The 20,933-nt window shown below is 39.7% G+C and overlaps 1 protein-coding gene across 2 annotated transcripts in view; it reads right to left on the bottom strand.

Annotated features, from left to right (window-relative positions):
* KDR (kinase insert domain receptor) overlaps positions 1-20,586 on the bottom strand; it is a 54,384-nt gene extending 33,798 nt beyond the window's left edge. For both annotated transcript variants that reach the window (XM_077477474.1, XM_077477476.1), the window contains exons 1-7: positions 20,311-20,586; positions 17,959-18,031; positions 10,924-11,120; positions 8,016-8,146; positions 3,810-3,978; positions 3,575-3,714; positions 1,864-2,029 (exon numbers count right to left, since the gene is read on the bottom strand). In XM_077477474.1, the coding sequence (XP_077333600.1) occupies positions 1,864-2,029; positions 3,575-3,714; positions 3,810-3,978; positions 8,016-8,146; positions 10,924-11,120; positions 17,959-18,031; positions 20,311-20,422 (988 nt within the window). In that variant the 5' untranslated portion in view covers positions 20,423-20,586. The remainder of the gene's footprint in view (positions 1-1,863; positions 2,030-3,574; positions 3,715-3,809; positions 3,979-8,015; positions 8,147-10,923; positions 11,121-17,958; positions 18,032-20,310) is intronic.
* Between the last annotated feature and the right edge of the window lie 347 nt (positions 20,587-20,933).

The following is a 20,933-nucleotide window of genomic DNA, read 5'->3' as shown; positions in this document are numbered from 1 at the left end:
AAACCTGAGCTGAGAAACGAGTTTATATATTTTTTCTAAAGTTTTTTTTTATGTCTAGGCATATTACATGCATGTGGAAATCACGTTCAACTATCCAATGTTTTATGTTTTGGCTGGAACAATGTAGGTTGCAATCGCCTGCTGGCTGTCTATTGTTGTTTGTAACCCTGGATAGTAGCTCTCTGTCTAAATGTAACTCTAATGTGACAGCCATGGGTCTGCTGTGGGCGGAGTTTCCTGGTTTCTCTCACCGGAGCACTTCCTTTTTGAATTTCTATGGAAAATCCAGCAATACCATAATGTACGTGTAAACCTCAGCTAGGCTGAGAAAGTAGAGATCCTCTGTTTGTGTTTCAGTTAATGGCATAACTATAGCCATACCACACCATACTACTGCCATTAGGCCAAGTTGCATAGAAGGCCCAAAACTTTCTGGCAGTGATTTATGGTAGCTATAGCATTCAGCATACATTTGAATGACACTAATGTGTATAAAGCGAAGAACCTTTGGTAAATGTGACACAGGCCTTCCAAAAGCCTGCATGGCTGTAGTATGAATATGTCTGTAATAGCCTAAGTGCCACCATTTTTTAAATGCTGACATGCATATTTTGTCATGTTGACATGCAAACAGTGGCTTTTAGTGGACCAAAGAATGCATCTATGTTTTCAATGCAATGCAAGTCAATGCATGTGATTGTTCCTTTATGCACTGCAACATGATGCTGGTTAGATTCAATTGTTTTGAGCACAAAAAGCAGAAAGAAACGAGCATGCAGTCTATTGCACATACACTATGGGGGGATTTACTAAAACTGCAGCACTAAAATTCTGGTGCAGCTGTGCATGGTAGCCAATCGGCTTCTAAAGTCAGCCATAGACAGTTTTACTATGGGCCAGTTCAGCAGGGACTGAACGAGATTCCAACCATGTATGGCCAGGCTGATTATGATTAATCAATTGATTTGGGTACAACCAGCATGTCGGATTTTAGGATGTGATTATTGTCAGCAGAGCCAGGGGGATTCCCCTATCAATGCTGACTGTGTTGATGGGGGATTCAAGTGATTTTTTTTTCCTGCAACTGTGGTATCAGCTAATATCTATGACCGGCTTAACTCCAGTTTGTTCAATGAAGTTTTAACAAAAAAAAAAACTGGAAGCTGATTGGCTTCGATGCAGAGCTGCACCAAATTGTGCACTCTCCAATTTTAGTAAATCTCCCCCTAGGAGTTGTGTGTGAAAACGCATGCTGCAATGTGAGCAGTAACGCTTATGGACCCTTAAGCTAAATGAAAACACGCAGACACAATAAATAGATATAAATAATATATAATGTTGATTATAATTACAATTAAATGTACAATTTTCTACAAATGCAGTGTATTAAGACAGCATATTATCTTTGGAAGAGACTAAAATTAAATTGACTCCTACAGAACACCACAAAGCTCCTCCATGTCTAATGGTATGTACCTGTAAGTGTGTTGGGATGACATTAAAAATGAATGTGCACTACATGTCCTCATGTCAAAAACAAATAAATATACATCCACATAAATCTGAATCTATAAATATACAGTTCACTGGGTCCCAAATAAACAAGTCCAATAAAAATAAATGAGCTCACAAAAAAGAACTACCAATTTTACCACAATTACAGACGTCAATCAGATGACCCTGAACAGTGCAGTAGCTCGGGAGAGCAAAAACGATAAACGAGTATGTATGAGCCAGCCAGTGCTTCCCAAAGAAACAGGCCCCAACCCCTGACCCAGAAGCATAGCTGGCCTTGTATAAATCCAACCCAGGCAATAGCCAAGACTGTGGCTCTGAGGAAAAGTGACATTATAAAGTACTCACCATACACAATGACTGTGGTGCTGTTAGTCTTATTCATTCTGCTTGTATCTGCTGTGCAGCTGTAATTCCCTCCGTCGTTCAAATTTACCTCTTCTATGGTTAGTGTACTTAACTGTTCCGTTTCGGTCGGTGCAGAATTGAGTTTCCCTTGTGTAACTCCATTAACCTAAAATCACAAACATCATACCCTTCACTTCAGTCGTGTTCTAACACAGAGGAATACAACCGTAATTTTATTCTATTAAAACAGAAAATACATTCTGTCATAGAGTAACTACCTGAAATTTAAGATCAGTCCTCTTTTTTCCAGCTAAGCCTCTTTGTCTTACAAGGTGTCAAATACAAATACATTAGCTGTTAATGATGGCAAAGACTTCAATGCTGGGGCATGTCCCTTGGACTATTGTATTAGTAAAACTCTGAATAATAATTATAATGTATTTGAACCTAAAGCTGGATACAGATGGGTCAAATTTAGGCCAGTTCACCAGGGACCGGTTGAAATTTGCTCCATGTGTGGTTGCTCTAACGATTGATTTCTGTTGAGCAGGCTTGTTGGAAAACTTTTCTCAATGAGCCAATGGGCTGCAACTGCTGATCAGTGTATTCTGATAGCAGAGAGTCTCCACTTTCAGAACACAATAGAGTTTATTTACTAAAGGGAAATCCACTGTGCACTACATGTGCACTTGGAAGTGAAATTGCTGTAGATCTGAGGGGACCATGCAAGAAAAATAAAAAACTGAATTTTTGCTTGCACATGATTGGATGATATAATTTAGCAGCGCTTCCCCTCATTTCAGATCTTCCCCTCAGAACTACAGAGACTGTACTTCCAAGTGCACTTGCAATGCACTTGTGGTGCACAGTGGATTTGCCTTTAGTAGATCAATCCCAATGTCTCAGTGGGGAGGATTCCTCTATCCAACTCAATTGTGTGCATTTAATTACCATTAATTTTTTTTCCTTTAGCCCGCTGGCTGTAGCAAAAACAAAAAATCCATCTATGGCAAGCCTAAGAAAACAGTTAACATCTATCTTAATTACATTAGCTAAACAAAAAAAACAAAAAAAAACACACCCCAAAATCACATGAAAATGCTCACGCTCAATTGTGAATCCATGCATATGTCCAATCCTTGTGGAACTTGTGGAACTAGTCACATACACACACAAACAGTGATGGGTCATGAGAACATGTAGAAGATGACTATTCTGATGGTGCATGTTTATGCCAACATTTTTAGTCTTTACAAAAAAACTGAAACTACAGGCAAAACATTTTTCCTTAGTTTTAGGAGGAGGAGAGGGACTGGAATACCTATCAGGCTTTTATTGCTGTGTCCCTGTAAGGGCAATTCACACCCTCTTCTGTGCTGTTTATTATGACCAACAAAAATGAAGAAAAAAAACTCACATTTTTGGTTGTCCCCAGAACATGAATATAGGGGAAATCTTCTTATAGAGGACACTAGTTCTTGTAACAAAAAAGGCATCCTCCCATTATGGAGGGATTTATTGTCACTTCCTGTTTTGGCTACGCTACAAGAAGGAAAGGGAAATCTCCCCAATAGTACACAGGCAAAAAAATACCAGGGGTTATAATCCTCCCTCACGCTATCCAAAATTAACAAATATGTTTTGCATTTACCTAGTTCTATTTTAAGGCGTGAAAGAAACAAACTATACACTAAATACCAACTATAATTACCATCATTGAAGGATAGTCCCAGCTGAATTGGGCTCTGACATTTAATGGCATGTGAGCTTTGCAGGTTATTTCCAATCTGTCCCCCACAGCCAGTTTGATCTGAGGATATGGATTCATTGACAGTCTATAGATCATATACTCTGACAACAAAAAATAAAATAATTATTAATTAATAATACTGGAGAACAAATGATAGCTTGTGGTTGTTACTGAAGAGCAACTGAATTGTTCTTACCTAGAACTACAATAATAAATCCGTGGGATCTGTATATTTCTTCATTGACAGTTGTCTCACAGAAGACCATATCCGCAAACCTCACCAATCTACTGGAGATAGTAAACCCCTTCTGATAATGCCACTGAATACTGTGTCCATTGGGAACAAACGTGTTGTCTGCGAGTTTCTTAGAAATAAACATTGTTCATTATTTACATGATCTCATGGAATGTATTCTTTCCTAACTAGTCACACCTAGTTCAGAGATAAAGCGGGAACATATATGATATTATGATATGCACAATGGTCTGAAAGAAGATTTGGAAAATTTGAAGCATGTCTAAGTACATGCACACAGATATGATGAAGTAGCTTAGCAGGTTAGCATAGAAGAGGGTCTCAAAATAAAACCTAAAATTAAAAAATAAATTATTTTTGAAAATTCTGAAAATTGATAACTATTTTTTCTGATTTACACCCAGCAAGTAAAGCTACTGAATCAAGCTTTGCATACAACAGAGGTATGTAGGCTACCCCTTGCGTCTCCTCTTAGGTGCCCCCCCCCTACTCTCGGCCAATATGACCTCTTCTCCCCTCTACCAATCGGGTCTAAAGATCCGCTTCCCGATCGGCCGGGAGGAGAAACAGGAAGACAATAGCGAATATTAATTCACTATTGTCAAGTGGGTAAGCCCACTCTTTTATAAAGCCAATTAGAGCCTCAGTCTCTAATCACGTGCTTGAAAAAAAAGAAACCCCATAGAAATCCATGCATCCAGTGTCCTGTATGTAGATTTGGAGCCGGGCGCATGAATTAGGGGGGCGGCCCTTCTGCACCCCTAATAGAGCAGCCGCTGCTGTAGTTCAGGGTATAGCAAAAATAAGAATTCCCCTCTACCTTCACTCAATAAGATTAATGTGGGACATCCCATTTTGTATTCTAATAACCAATACATATTTTTTACAGGATGATAATGCCCCAAACAGCACATACTTTCAACTTAAAGTGATATAAGGTTATTTTTATTTTTTTTATTATTAAACTAAAAAATGGGTTATACTCAGAGTGGTCCCTAAGGCTGGATTCACACTTATGCAGTTTTAGTGCTTTTTTAATTTTGCAGCTTGGGCTACAGAAACATGTTCCATAGGAAACAATGTTAAATGGACTTTAGTGCAAATCTGCAAAATGCAAAAAGCACTAAAACTGCATAGGTGTGAATCCAGCATTACTTTTGCTTCTGAAAATCTCCTGCCTGCGCTGTCTGCATCTCCCTGCCCTAGGTACCTCCTTAGCAAGACATGCCCTATGTGGTCACCCGTTCGGCCATAGACACACACACACAAAGCTCTGGAAAGCCATGACCACTGCTCCTTCCTGACAGGACTTTGACTGACATTAGCAGGAGGCTGTGGCTTCCGCTGCCCTCAGTGTCTGCTGTTAGGGCCAGGTCACACCATGAATCACACAGGAACGTTCTGTGTATTCCTGTGAAATTTCCATTTATTCTGGGTCCAGTGTGATTTCAAATGAATGGGCTGAAATTGCACCGGACCACACCAAAAGTAGTGTATGTACTACGTTACAAACTGCACAGCTGGATTGAATGCTACTACCGTACCATGGGAACTGGTGCAGGCAAACAGAAAGTGAGAGGAACGGTGCACTGTATGACACAGCCCAACAGTGCTGATTGCTCATTCATAAAATGTAAGCAGTATATGCTCATTCATAAAATGTATGGAAGAAAGCAGCTGCTCAAAGACAAACAGCACTGCAGGCTGTGTGATCATTGTGAATGGCAGCGATGCGTTCATAAAAAAAAAGCTATCAATCACAAATCCATGTCCTTTACAGTGACATTGTTGGATGAGAGAGGGAAACCTGTTTGAACGGGCTGCTTAGAATCCAAGGGATGCACTTGAACAGCACCAAGTGCTATATGTGCTCGGCCCCTGGAACATTACATACTATTAACATTTTTTTAATGATAGCTCTTCTTTAAGCTACTTAACCACTTCCCATCCAGGCCAATTCTGACATTTCGATCCTACATGTAAAATTCATAATTTGCTAGAAAATTACATAGAACCCCCAAACATTATATATGTTTTTTAGCAAAGATCCTAGAGAATACAATAGAGGTCGTTACAACTTTTTATCTGGCACAGTATTTGCGCAGCAATTTTTCAAACAAATTTTTTTTGAAAAAAAAAACATTTTCATGCTTTAAAAAAACAAGAAATTAAAGTTAGCCCAACTTTTTTGCATAATGTGAAAGATGAAGTTACGCAGAATAAATAGATACCTAACATGTCACGCTTCAAAATTGCACACACTCGTGGAATGGCGCCAAACTTCAGTATGTTAAAATCCCCATAGGCGATGTTTTAAATGTTTTTACTGGTTACAGAGGAGCTCTAGGTCTAGAATTAATGCTCTCGCTCTAACGTTCACGGTGATACCTCACATTTGTGGTTTGAACACCGTTTTCATATACGACACTTTAAAAAAAAGAAAAAAAAATGTTTTGATCACTTTTATTCCTATTACAGGGAATGTAAACATCCCTTGTAATAGGAATATGGCATGATCAGTCCTCTTTACAGTGAGATATGGGGTCAATAAGACCCCACATCTCACCTCTAGGCTGGAAAGCCTGAAATAAAAAAAAAATGAACGATCCCGGCTTCCCAGCCGAGGTGCCTCCATTTGTTTGAATGCAGAGGCCAGGCGTGATGACATAGGAGGTCTAGGTCTAGAATGAATGCTCTTGCTCTTACGTTTGTGGCGATACCTCACATGTGTGGTTTGAACACCTTTTTCATATGTGGGCGGGACTTACGTATGCCCTTGCTTCTGCATGCGAGCTCATGGGGACAGGGGAGCTTTACATTTTATTTTATTTTATTGTTAATTTTATTTTTATTTTTTTAGTTTGACACTTTCAAAAAAAACATTTTTTTTGATCACTTTTATTCCTATTACAAGGAATGTAAACATCTCATGTAATAGGAATATGGCATGATCAGTCCTCTTTCCAGTGAGATATGGGGTCTAAGACCCCAAATCTCACCTCTAGGCAGGGAAGCCTGAAATTAAAAAAATAAATTAACAATCTCGGCTTCCCAGCCGAGGCGCCACCATTCGTTTGAATGCAGAGACCGGGAGTGATGTCATAACATCACACCCGGCCTCCAAACGATCATAGAGACTCCAGCGACCATTTGGTCCGCCGGAAATATCTATGATTACCATCCGAGGCCGGCGGATCCTGTCTCCAACTCACCGAGTCGGTAGAAGCACGGGAGGGTGGCGAGAGGGGTGGTGCCCCCTCTTGCCGCCCGTAAGAACGATCGAGCAGCGGAACAGTCGCTATGATCATTCTTATTGTGTAGGGCAGGGATATGCAATTAGTGGACCTCCAGCTGTTGCAAAACTACAAGTCCCATCATGCCTCTGCCTCTGGCTGTCATGCTTGTGGCTGTGAGAGTCTTGCTATGCATGATGGGACTTGTAGTTCTGCAACAGCTAGAGGTCCGCTAATTGCATATCCCTGGTGTAGGGAATCGCCGGCACTAAAAGATGATTTCTGAATGATGTCTGTAGCTGCAGGCATCATTCAGATATACCCCGCAAAGTCAAGGACGTCCCTGGACCTTGGGCTGGAAGTGGTTAAAGAGGAACTGCAGTCTGCTCACATAATTTTTAATAAAAACGTCTTTGCCATTCTGAAGCTTCCCTCCAACCACTTTGCATATTATTTTATATATACTGTGATTCTGTACTTGCCAAATATGCTGCAGAAATCTCCCTCCACTGAGTCTGGCTGCAACCATTTTAATTGTGGGCAGCTGAAGCTGCTGCCTGTTCACTTCCTGAATTTACACAGACACACAGAGGCACACCTCCAGCTCTGCAGCTCTCATTGGCCCTCTTATGACTCATCCCCCCCTCCCTAGCTCTCACAACAGTGAGAGAGAGAGCTGTGCATGATGTCATAAGTCTAGGCTAATGACCATAGAAGAAATAGGAAGTGTATAAGGTATTTACTGGCAGCAAAAAAATGTTTTACTATCCAAAGTTAAAACAAGGGCATAGTATTTATTAGATGGAAAGATGAAAAATGTCTGAAGTCCTGCTTTAATGAAGACCAGGACCTATTAGTATTTATAAATCCATAATTCCACAGTCAACATAAAACCTGTTAGTGTGTTGCTTACCGTACGCAGAGTCATGTTGAGATCAGGTCTTGAGGCCAGGCATGGTATGGTGACAGATTCATTGCTGGAAGCGGTGCCATGGATGGTCACAACAATAGGATTATCAGTTGGCACAAATGGATATTCCTGGTCTAAAGATGACATTACATTGTTTTTACAAATGTTACTTTTTTTGCGGTATTTACTAAACATTTTTATCTGTTAGATATTACTAGTTCCTAGTTAGTGGGTAGATTTTATTGGGGTATTCTGAACTGATAGACTAACCCTGCATCAGACAAAAGTCGACAAATTTGCCGTTATAATTAGAGTGAATGTAAATAATCATATTGTATGCCTGACTTACTAGATTCAACTCTGGCTACAACTGGCATTTTCATATTCTGTCTACAGAAACTGTGCACTGCTGTAAAATCCATAATGATCCTGTGCGGATACAATGTGTACTAAAAAAATATTTAAAGTGCTGCGTGCTAAAAATAAATAAATAAATAATAAATATTTAGAGAGCAGGCACAAAATTTAGCCCATATAATAAGTCTTTAAATGTTGTTCAACGGCACCAGAGGTATTCAGATAGATTCAACTCAGAGAAACAGCAAGTGAAAAGTATTCATATAGCACGGAAAGATATGGGCTCTCCGAACTCTCACCTCCACTCCTTGATAAATGGCCTCCGTTCTCTCCTTTACCACCAGGGGGTCTTCAACTGTAAATAACTCGAAAATCATGGACATCCACACTGAGTGGCCGTGACGTAATACTGGAAGTGGCGTAAGACTGGCGGAAGACGCCAGGACACCATTTTCTTTGTGTGCTGTTTATTTTTTTATTAAATGTGAGAGTCTGATTCGTATTTTAATAAATTAAACCATTCGTTTTACTAATATACTACACTATTAGAGCCTTTCCCTTCTTCCTATATATTTTCATTGATCGGCATATATTCGTAGAAATCGCTACCTGGTTCACAATTCAGTTAATACAGGGATGAATGGCCCCCTGGTGGCCCAGTGTGGATGTCCATGATTTTTGAGTTATTTACAGTTGAAGACCCCCTGGTGGTAAAGGAGAGAACGGAGGCTATTTACTTTACTTGTGCTATTTTATTAAGGAGTGGAGGTGAGAGTTTTGAGAGTCCATATCTTTCCGTGCTATATGAATACTTTTCACTTGCTGTTTCTCTGAGTTGAATCTATCTGAATACCTCTGGTGCCGTTGAACAACATTTAAAGACTTATCATATGGACTAAATTTTGTGCCTGCTCTCTAAATATTTATTATTTATTTCTTTATTTTTAGCACGCAGCACTTTAAATATTTATTATTACACATTGTATCTGCGCAGGATCATTATGGATTTTATTTTTTATTGTTTGGTATTATGTGAATACTACTAGGTCCAGCTGCAGTTATTAGCACTTTATTTGCAATTTGCACGTGCACATTTATTTAGAGTTGATAACACTTGTTTAGTGTATTTAAATTGTATTCATTGTATCACTTATTTACTCATATATTTTTTTTTTTCTTGTATGAGGTCCATCACTATTTTTTCCTAGTCTTACACCTATAAGTAGTAGCGCAAAGGCCTTTTTTATTTTATTTACTTGTGCACTGCTGTAAACACTAAAATAGGAAGATTACTCCCTTTTTCTTAGTTCCAGCCCACAGTTGTGATTCCTAGAGTAGGTTGGGTTGTTAGTTCAGCTTAGTAGACTCGTTAAGTTGACTTTCATTGTACCTCATGTATCAAAGTGTCAGAATTAAAGTCCTGTTCACACATCACATAGCGGGACGGGATCCTGCTAGCGATTTAAAAAGCATGATTCATGCGCTGAAACACATTTTGCATATAGAGCAGCCCTTTCACTTGATGCACGTTTGTCATGCAAAAGAAACTCAGGGACCAAATTTTGGTTCTAAGCCAGGCATGATCTTATACACTCATGCTTTGCCGTGATTCTTGCATGGTTTGTCACACGACAATCGTGGTTTTGCCGTGATTTGAAATTCCCTATATGTGAACAGGGCCTAAAGTGTTAACTAAAAATTTTTTTTATTTTTTCACTTTGAAAAGGAGAAGAAAACAGGACCCCTGTTGGTGTTCCACTGGGAAAGGTTTTCTCGTTGGAAGAAAACCCCTCACCTCTGGGTCTGGTGACAACTTTAACATTTTAGATTTCCCATCGCTTTCTTTCCCTGTGACAATGGCCACTCATCTGTATAAAAAGAGAAGGTGAACCTACCCAGTGGGCACATAAATAGCAATGACAAGCCGGCAGATGTTCTAACTGTTCTCTATAGTATCCAAAATTAAAAAAGGTTCTAGCAAGACATAAACTGTAAATGACTGTTATGGGTTCAACAAAACAAAACTAATGCCGCGTACACACGACCGGGCTTTCCAGCAGGCTAGGTCCGATGGTCTTTCTGAACAAACGGACTTGGCCACACACAAACGGACTAAGTCCATTCGTAAGTCCTTAGTTTTGAACGTGATGACGTAAACGGGACAAGGAAGTTCAATAGCCAGTAGCCAATAGCTAGCCTTGCGTCGTATTTGGTCAGTCGGACCAGCACACAGACGAACGGTTTTGAAACATGTTCTATTTCTAGGTCCATCTGATTTTTTTTCGAAAAAATGATCGGACTAGCCCACACACGATCGGATTGTCCGATGGACTAATCCCTTCGGACCTAGTCTGCCGGAAAGTGCGGTCGTGTGTATGCGGCATTAGATTTACATATGCCCTGGAAGTTAACTGGAATCTAAAAGTTTAAATCAGAGTGGTAGTTCTGGATAAGGAATAATATAGCTTCCTGTCAGGTGTTATAGTAGATCGGTAAGATGGAGAGTGCTACACAGTGTGCACACAATCTAAAAGTACAACACAAATCCACTTACCTATGACAGACACATGAACAGTTGAGGTAGCATTAGTTCCTTCATAGAAGCACATGAATATTCCAGTGTCATTTGCTGTGATCTCTCTCACCACAAGGATTTGGCAATAGACATCCTCATTACACTGAATCAGGGATATACGGCTATCATCAGTGCTGAGGTTTACTGACCACGTCCACTCTACTCGCTGCTCCCCACTAGGAAATAAAGGACATATGCCATCCTATTAATTTTTTCCTAGTGTCCTTTATATACAGAATACAGATTGTATTAATGATGTAATTGTTATGTTAAAAAGTAATATGGAAGGTATGTTTTTCCTATTTAACCATACATATATATACACTTTAAGGCCAAACACAAGTAGACACCTGACCATCACACCTATATGAGCTTATTGAATATCCCAATCCAAAACAATTGGCATTTAATATGGAGTTGGCCCCTGTGCAATTATAACCGTCCCCACTTTTTAGGGAAAGCTTTGTACAAGATTGTGACTGAGCATTTGTGAATTCAGGTACCAATACTGGATGAGAAGACTTGGCTCATAATCTGCATTCAAATAATTCCATAGGTGTTCATTAGGGTTGAGATCAGAGCTCTCATGTTCCACCACACCAAACTCATCAAACACCATCCATATATTTATGGATATCAAACCAGGTGTTTATGGACCTGGCTTTGTGCAAAGGGCACAGTCATGCTGGAACAGTAGGCCTGACAACTATTGTCATTTGAATCATGGGATCCTCATATGGACAGACCATGACCAACCTGGAAGGCTGCTCTATGAAGAGACAGCCAAGGCATCCACAAACTCAAGGCTTCAGGAAATCCTCCAGAAACTGCCTAATAGCAGTATCCCCTTGGATCAAATCCTCAGAATGATGCATATGCTTTGCCCAAACTGAGGATTTGGCAAAATTCCCCATTAGAGACACTACCTCTTACAGATCTGCTCCCACCACAGGATTAAAAAGGGCCTCTAACCTCTCATCTGTGGCACCTTACCAGGACCTATTGAGGTCTCAAGCAGAAAGTGGCCAAGTCATCAGGTAGAGAACACTATTTTGTAGAACTCCATGAGGTACTGCTGAGAAAATTGCTTAAGTGGAGAAAAAAACCTGGGTGTGCCGAATTGAATGCACCATTTCCTGAGATGCAGAAAGTTTGGGATTCTTAGCTGCCAGAACCCAAATCCAGTTATTTGACTCCAGAAGCTACAGTCTCAGTTTGTTCACTCAATCCATGTCCACCAGGAAGCCCACTGTTACCCTTTCTGTTACAGACTACCACAGACCCTAGGTCTACCCTAAGTCTACGCCTGAGATGATGCAGACTCCTGATCCTCAACAGCTTCATCCTTCCACAAAGGAAAAGTGACGCAGGAGGAAAGCTCCCATGTTAGCACCCCAGAAGTAACCCCTGAGACTCAGTTATGCAAACCAGAGGGGGCTGCTGACAATTCTTCCCTAGACATAAAGAACTGGAGGAATCTACACCCCTCACAGTTGGCACGCCCCACAGGGAAAGTATCTCCCTATACCGTTGCCACAGGCTTGGAAGTACACAATTGTCCAAAATGTCTTACTGTTGCAGTAACATTAAGGCTAGGTTCACATTGCTGCGATGCGGGAACGCCGCGAATCCGCGGCGTTTTCCCGCATCGCATACCTCCCGCCGGCAGTTCACACTGCCCTATGCGGACGGCTGGGGGTGTCAATGTTATGTTAATGACACCCCCAGATCCGTCGGCATATCGCAGTGCGATCTGCCGACTCGCACAGGAATCGGATCGCATGGTGTGAACCCCCATGCGATCCGATTCCGTTGCGGACCCAAAAAAGGGTCCCGTGTGAGTTTGCTGCGGGACCGCTGCGAGTTCAGCCATACTATCTGTATGGCTGAACTCGCAGCGCTACGGAGATCGGATGTGATTTGCTGTGCGAATCACATCCGGTTCTCCCCCCGCAGCGGTGTGAACCCAGCCTCACAGTAAAAAGAAACACTTGCAGCAATCACTTCAGAGAACATAGATTTCCAGGCAGGAATTCAGAATAGAGCTGCACGATTAATCGTAAAAAAAAAAAAATTGCAATCTCGATTTAACCCCCCTTACAATCCTAATCCAGTATTTCCATGATACTATGTAGGCAAATGTTTATCATCATTGCTCAGCGCTAAGATATAACTATAAACATTGTATCATTTGGTTCTTTTAGATCAAAGGGTTGAACTTCTGTCTGCAAATTAGGTCAGTATAAACACTTAAAGTGGTTGTAAACCCTTACAAACCACTTTGATCTACAGGTAAGCCTAGATTAAGGCTTACCTGTAGGTCCAAGAAATATATCCTAAACCTACACGGTTTAGGAGATATTTGCTGAAAGACAGGCACCACTGTCTACGGCGCATGTGCCGTAGACAGCGGCGCACAGGTGCACTGAGCGCACCGCTGTCAACGACTAAATGCCGCGAGTGGTGGGTCCTGTGCGCATGCGCGGGAGTGACGTCATCGCGGCTTAGCCGAATGACAGCGGCGGAGCAGCGAGACCCACTGAGAAGATGGATGCTCCGGACTACAGGGGACAGCGGTGACTTTGCTGGCTCCTGTGTCAGGTAAGTGACACATAATGGGCTACTATGCGATGCATAGTAGTCCTTTATGCTTTACCTTTGCAGGGAATCAAAGAGGAAGTAAACTCATCAGGGTTTACTTCCTCTTTAAAGACTAAACCTTTTTCTGACACTGGCTGCTTACAAGTTAAAATCAGTATTTTTAGCTAGAAAAGTACTTAGAACCTCCAAACATTATATATATTCTTTTAGCAGAGACCCTAGAGATTAAAATGGCGATCGTTGGAATATTTTATATCACACTGTATTTGCGCAGTGGCCTTTCAAACGTATATTTTTGGGGAAAAATATCCTTCAATTCATTAAAAAATAAACAGTAAAGTTAGCCCAATGTTTTTGTATAATGTAAAAGATGATGTTACACCATGAGAATGGTGATCTTTATTCTAAGCAAAAAAATTGTGATTCTCATTTTAGCCAGAATCGTGCAGCTCTAATTCAGAATAACGGATGCTCTGGATCTGAGTGTTCTCCAAGCACTTGAAACAAACTGTGAAAAAGTATACGAAGAGCCGGCAACTTGAACATCCGTGTTCAAAACTTTATTGGCTACATAGCGGTGAGATTAAAAGAGCAGCTTACATGTTTCACCAAATAGCCTTAATCATAGCATAATACATATTGAACAAGCTTACCATTTTTACAACCCTCATCCATTAACAAACAGGCATAGATCATAAAACTATTAAAACAAATTGAAAAAACAAGTGGTGCGAGTCTGGGAAGCAACAAGCAAGGTGGTATAGCATGTCAAATGGATCACATTACAGAGAAAATGCTTGCAAAAAATGTACACATTGGAAAGAAAACACACAAAAAGTGTTCCAAAAAGAATTCAAATAGTGTACAATATATGTGATATAAATAATATAACAAAAGAAGGTCCAAAGGATCCTGGGATAATATCACTGGGAGAACTGTATCTAAAGAATTTTTTATTTTCTTTAGATATGATTCTGCCTTTTGTCAGTGATATTATCCCGGGGACTGCTTCTGTTATATTATTTATATCACATATATTGTACACAATTTGAATTACCGTATTTATCGGAGTATAACACGCGCCGGCGTATAACACGCACCCCAAGTTTAGGAGGGAATTTAAAAGAAAAAAAACTTTTAGGAGGGAAGTTTAAGGAAAATAACTTACATTTAAATGCCCATCAATGCAGCCTTATCAGTGTCATTTGCAGCCTTCCATTGCAGCCTTCCATTGCAGCCTTGTCAGTCATTTGCAGCCTTGTCAGTCATTTGCAGTCTTGTCTGTGTCTTTGCCATTTAAAAATAGTGCCGCTGAGATACAGAGCGGATTTCCTGTGCATCTCGGCGACGCTCGGTAGTTCTCGGTTGCTTTCGGGTATTTTCGGCCGCACTCGGCTGTTCTCGGCTATTTTCGGTCACACTCGGCCGAAGATAGCCGAGAACGGCCGAGTGCGGCCGAAAATACCGGGAAGCAGCAGAGAACGGCAGGAAGGGCTAGAAACAAAGGGGGATCGGCGTATAACACGCACCTCTGATTTCCCCCTGATTTTAGGGGGAAAAAAGTGCGTGTTATACGCAGATAGATACAGTATTTTTGGAAGTATTTTTGTATGTTTTCCTTCCAATGTGTCTACACCTGTTTGTTAATGGGTAGGGGTTGTATAAATCGTAAGGTTGTTCAGTATATATTATCCTATGATTAAGGCTATTCGCCAAAATGTGTAAGCTGCTCTTTTAATCTCACCACTATGTAGATAATACATTTTTGAATATGGATATTCGAATTGCCGGCTCTTTGTATACTTTTTCACAGTAACATTAACAATACCTTCACTGGAAACACCTAAACTCAATCCTTTGGGTGGGCCACATCATTATAGCCATATAATGTATGTGGTAGGTAAACTGCATTCTATTGCCATTGTGCAACCAATATTTTTAGACAAGTAAAACATTGAAAATGTCCAATCTTTTTTAGCTATTAGCTATGATACAAGATATCATACCTTCTGTCTATGAATATATTTTTTAGAAGGCTCTAGAAGTATTTAGCATTGGTTTTAACTCAGGGCTCAAAATTTCAAGTCCCGAGCTACTAGCCAGCCCTTATGAGTTACTGTCCACCAGTTGCCCCACCCGGCTCCTACCCTGCCCTGTCCTTAATCCAACCCCTACACACGTCCTAGTAAATTATCTCATGAAATTACACTGTTAAATGTTTGATGCAGAATTGAGTTACAAAAATAAATATTAACAACAACTTTAACAATATTAACAAAAAGCATATTTCATTGATCTGACTGTGATAAATAAAATAAGCATAAAATATGATTGGCTACTGTACACATCATTACTGCCTTGTTAAGTAAATATTTTAATGCTATATTAAAAATAGCATTAAAAAAAAAACTAAAACCAATGAATGGTTCTGATTTAGGATGCAAGGAGACTAAAGCCCGGTACACATGATCAGATTGTTGGCCAACAAAGCGTCAGACTTTTGTTCAAAGGGCGAGTGCCAGGAACTTATCTTGCATACAAACGCTACACAATTGTCAGCCAACAAACACAAAACATATTGATGTTCTACTATGAATTTCAGCTCTTGAGCACCACCCTTTGGGCACCTTCTGCTAATGTCATGTGAGCATTGATTCTGAGCATGTGTGTTTGTACTTTCAACTTTTGTGTGATGGACTTGTGTACAGAAGATAGGAAAATCTGACAACAGTCCAATGTCCGCCAAAAATATACTAGCTTGCCATCCAACATTTGTTGGTGGAAAGTTGGACAACAAGCGTTTGATGGAGCTTACTAACGGTTGGATTTTAGGCCAACAGTCTGTCATCACACAATTCCCTGCCGAAAATCTGATCGTGTGTACGAGGCTTTACAACAGAGCACAGCACTGGGCAGGGGAGCCTATAAACAAGCTGGTGATTGGTTGCTAGGCAGTCCGAGCAACCAATCACCAGCCTGTTAAGAGGAAAAGTAAACTCTGGCAGCTTCCACCCAACCCCTCTCCCCGCCCCCACCTCATCTAGTTCTTTACCGACTCTTGCTGAATGCCAGGCCCTGGTAAGAGAATGACAGTGGGCGGAGGCTGGGAGGAGATTCAGCTCCCTTTCAACTCTGCCTGCCAACTCCACCCATCCCCTACACCGATGCAGCTCCACACTCAGGGCTGTATTAACTGATGGTAAGTCACGAAGATCCCAGACTATAGTGATTCGTTTTCATACCCAAAATAAAACATTTCGTAAGAAAAAGTGTATCTAGCTGTACCAGCATATACCTACTATTTACCAGGCAAATGAGTAAGAGATTAAAGGCAGCCTACTATGACAGAAATATGTAGGTAGCCATTGCTGACTTCTGAAAATGCTAGTTGTCTACTTGGTCACTAGCTTCAATAGAGGCTGTCTTGGGACAGCCAAACAACTAACGTTTTCGGATAACCAGAAAAGCAATACATGATGTAGCTGGCTGAACTGTGACTGCATCCTACGAAATAAAGTCGCTCTTCAGCAGTGCCATCAGCCACGGATGCTTTCCGTGGATTGGGGAATCAATTGATTTCTTCTTCCTTCTCTTGCAGGCTGAATGGCTGAAATTCGAGTCATCTATGCCTGTCGTAATACCTGGTACACAAGATGAGAATATCTGACGAATGATCGTCCGTTTTTGGTGGTGGGGGGGGGGGGGGGGGGGTGGCATGCTAGTCCCAAATCCAAAACGAATAGGTTACTAAAGTTACAAAAATTCTCATAAAATAGAATACAATTTCGGAAGTGATGTAATATATTGTATTGTATTGTAATGTATTCTTTGTTTCCGAGCATGCGTGAACCTGGGCACAATATTTTGTTGTACAAGTACTATACGAATTACACAAAAATCATAAATTCTGTTATCTTACGAGAAAAGACGTGGGTAAAAACGTGGGGAAAAACGTGGTATGAAAGATCGAAGGATAGGGAAAGTATAGCCTATTAATGTATAACTAGACAAAATGAGCAGTTAGACAGGGGGGCTTTACCATGACGTGTGGTTCAGCCCCCCTGAATGGAAGAAACATTTTTTTCATGGAGTTCAGCTGTAAATGGGGGTCTGTCTTTGTATATCCGAGGAGCATTTTTACCCTAAGGGACCTATGTATCGGGTTTCTCAAGAAAGTTGCTCAATTTTTATATTATATTATATTTATATTATTATATTATTTTTTTATCTTTCATTTTGCAGTATCAGAGTCAAGCTGACTCTTGTTTCTCTAGGGCACAGGAAGGACCTCCTATTGCAGTGGTTAGCTTTAAAAAACCATCATTAGTAACAAAACTGAAGACTGAATCATGGAAAATGCATTTAGACCAACACATGGCACCCAACCCATATCTGAAGTACCAAATGACATACCTGCATGTGATGTTTAGTGTACTGTTTGACGGTATTACCAGATTATTCTCCTTAGTACTTAAAGTTGGAAAATCTGCAAAGAATTAAAAAAAAACAACAGGGTGTAAGAAAAAAGTGTGTGAAACATCCACATGATAAATTCTTCGCTGTGCACCTTCACCACTCAGCTTATCATAACAGGAAGGTGGTGCAGATGGTCCTGGGAGAAATGCAAAGCAAATCAATTCTTAGACTTGGGTGGAGTTCCTGTTATTCTGCCAGACTAGTTCCAATGTCCCTTATAACGGATGTGTGACATTGGAATTAATGAGTCCTCATCTGATGATCTTACTTGGTTTGGACCAATGCTAAAATACTTTTGATATAATAAAACAACTGTACCTCTAAATACCAGGCAGGCAAAATGGACCTGGCCTTATATTGTCACACTGAGGTAGCATGTGACCATTGTCCTCCTACCGTGATGTCCCAACACCCTTCCTATGTACTTTACAGAAAGTGACGTGTGCTCCGTACTTTCTCATCTCCTTTCCCGTAATGTTGCATAACGCAACCAGAAGATTAATAATACTTAATGCAGTATTAATAATTAAGGTGTAAAAAAGAAATATGATATAGACGACGGTTCTTCAAAAAATGTCTGAACGTTTTTAAACTCTTTATTAAGAATTTAAAAAACAAATGACTTCACTTTTCTACATAGTCGCCTTCCTTTGCAATGCTTTTTTTCCCAGCATCGTACCAACTTTTTAATGCCATCATCAGAACTCCTCCCGCCCTCACCATTTCCAACAAAAATATAAAAGTGCAGAAACATTTTGAGGACTATATATATATCTATATACATATAGATATCTATCTATCTATCTATCTATCTATCTATCTATCTATCTATCTATCTATATATATATATATATACAGATATATATATATATATATATATATATATATATATATATAGATATATAGATATATATATATATATATATAGATATAGATATATATATATATATATATATATATATATTTATTTATTTATTTTAATTTTTTGTTAGGAAGTTGGTGACACACACACACATATTTATAGATAGATATATATTGATATATAGTTTACATATACATATAGGTTACATATATAATACAAATGGAATAGCATAAATTACAGAAAAGTAAATGGTAAATGGACAGAAGTTTATAAAAGAGAATGAAGAATAACGAGTAAAAAGGATCTACACTTGTTATCCACACTCCATATATCATCCTTAGTGTATGTATAGGTTATAACATATTAGGAGTTTATGAAAAATACAAGATAATTTATGATAAAGGGTTTCATATGCTGCAAACAATATATAATATGATCAGGTGATGTACAATTCATCATGGTGGGTTGCGTTGTCCCTTATTTCTAAATACAGTTCTTTAAGATCTATCCAGGGGAACTGTGTTAGGATTTTGAACATTGAACAATTATACAACATTTCTGCTATGGGGATGTTGTAATTCATCCACACTGTTTAAAAAACATAATAATAATTTTGTTGTGATTTCTAAATATTTTATAATCTTATTTAGTAAATAAGCCTAGAGGATGTCATCCACTGAGATGGGGCAGTGATCATATGTAGGTACATATAATATGATCAGGCGATGTACAGTTCATTGTGGAGGGTTGGAGAAGAATCACATTTGTGTTCCGGAGGCTGGATTCACACCTATGCAGTTTTAGTGCTTTTTGCATTTTGCAAATTTGCACTTTCCATAGGAAACCATGTTAAATGGACTGTAGTGCAAATCTGCAAAATGCAAAAAACACTAAAAACTGCATAGGTGTGAATCCAGCCTAAGTGTCCCCTATTTCTAAGTACATAGCTCAGCAGAAGAGTGTCCTTACAGAACAGTCTTCATACAATTTATTCTAAAATCCTGGAAAGATTCTCCTAAAATCCTGGAACTATTTCTCTTGCTAGTTAGGGAACGTTATACTGATTTTTACTTATAAAAAAAAAAACTAGATTCTTAAATAAAAATCTAGGTGAAATAGCATTGAAATGAACAGCCCTGACAATACAATAGTACAATAGTCTCTGGAAATAAGTCTAGTAATATAAAGCAGCTAATATACACATCAGTGTGTATATGTCTATAGATTGTAAGCTCTGTGTAAACTGTTGTCGCTATGTAAATCGTGTATAATAATATAATGTATAATAATATATATTTCTATAAAATATACTTTTACACAAACCATCCTAGAGCAAGATACACTTTTTTTTTTTTTTACACATTCACATTGCCATATTTAACAAAATACTTATTCATTACTAATAGTTTCATTCATTGATCTCTCACCTGATGCCATCAGAGATCCGAGCAGACAGAAGTGCAGAATTCCCACCAGCATCATCTTAATCCTCAGATTGTCCATTGTAGACAGATTACATCCCAGTCCAGGAGCTCTCATGGACTGAACAGACCAGCAATATACAATATAGTAATGTATAGTTCCCCAGTACTAGATGATGGTCAGCTCCTGTGCCCAGTGATAGTCAGCTCCTCGGTGCCGCTCCCAGTGGTGGAGACGACCATACAACACACACAGAGCGTCTTTCTGTCCGGCTATGAAGCTGGATCTCTATGTGCGAGTCTAGCAGGCAGGCTCATCCACTCCCTGAACTCATCTGCCCCGCCCACACAGGGAGTCCCCGCCCCCTTTAAAGAAAGTAGGAGCTCCATCCTGAGCTCCATCCAGCTTCTCTACACTTTACAGCGAATCAGCGATACTCTATAACTTTCTCTCGCTTCTCTTTTAGTATAGACATCGAGGGAGATTTACTAAAACTGATGCACACAAAATCTGGTGTAGCTGTGCATAGTAACCAATCAGCTTTCAGGTTTTATAGTTAAAGTTTCTTTGAAGAAGTTGAAGTTAGCAGCTGGTTGGTTTTGCTAATTGCACAGCTGCACCAGATTCT

This window comes from Lithobates pipiens, unplaced genomic scaffold (assembly GCF_037356315.1).
Source record: "Lithobates pipiens isolate NorthernLeopardFrog02 unplaced genomic scaffold, aLitPip1_a1.2 Scaffold_13, whole genome shotgun sequence".
In the NCBI taxonomy this organism is placed as follows: Eukaryota; Metazoa; Chordata; class Amphibia; order Anura; family Ranidae; genus Lithobates; species Lithobates pipiens.
Note: the sequence above shows the minus strand (reverse complement) of the source record. Positions and strands in the feature narration are given on the sequence as shown.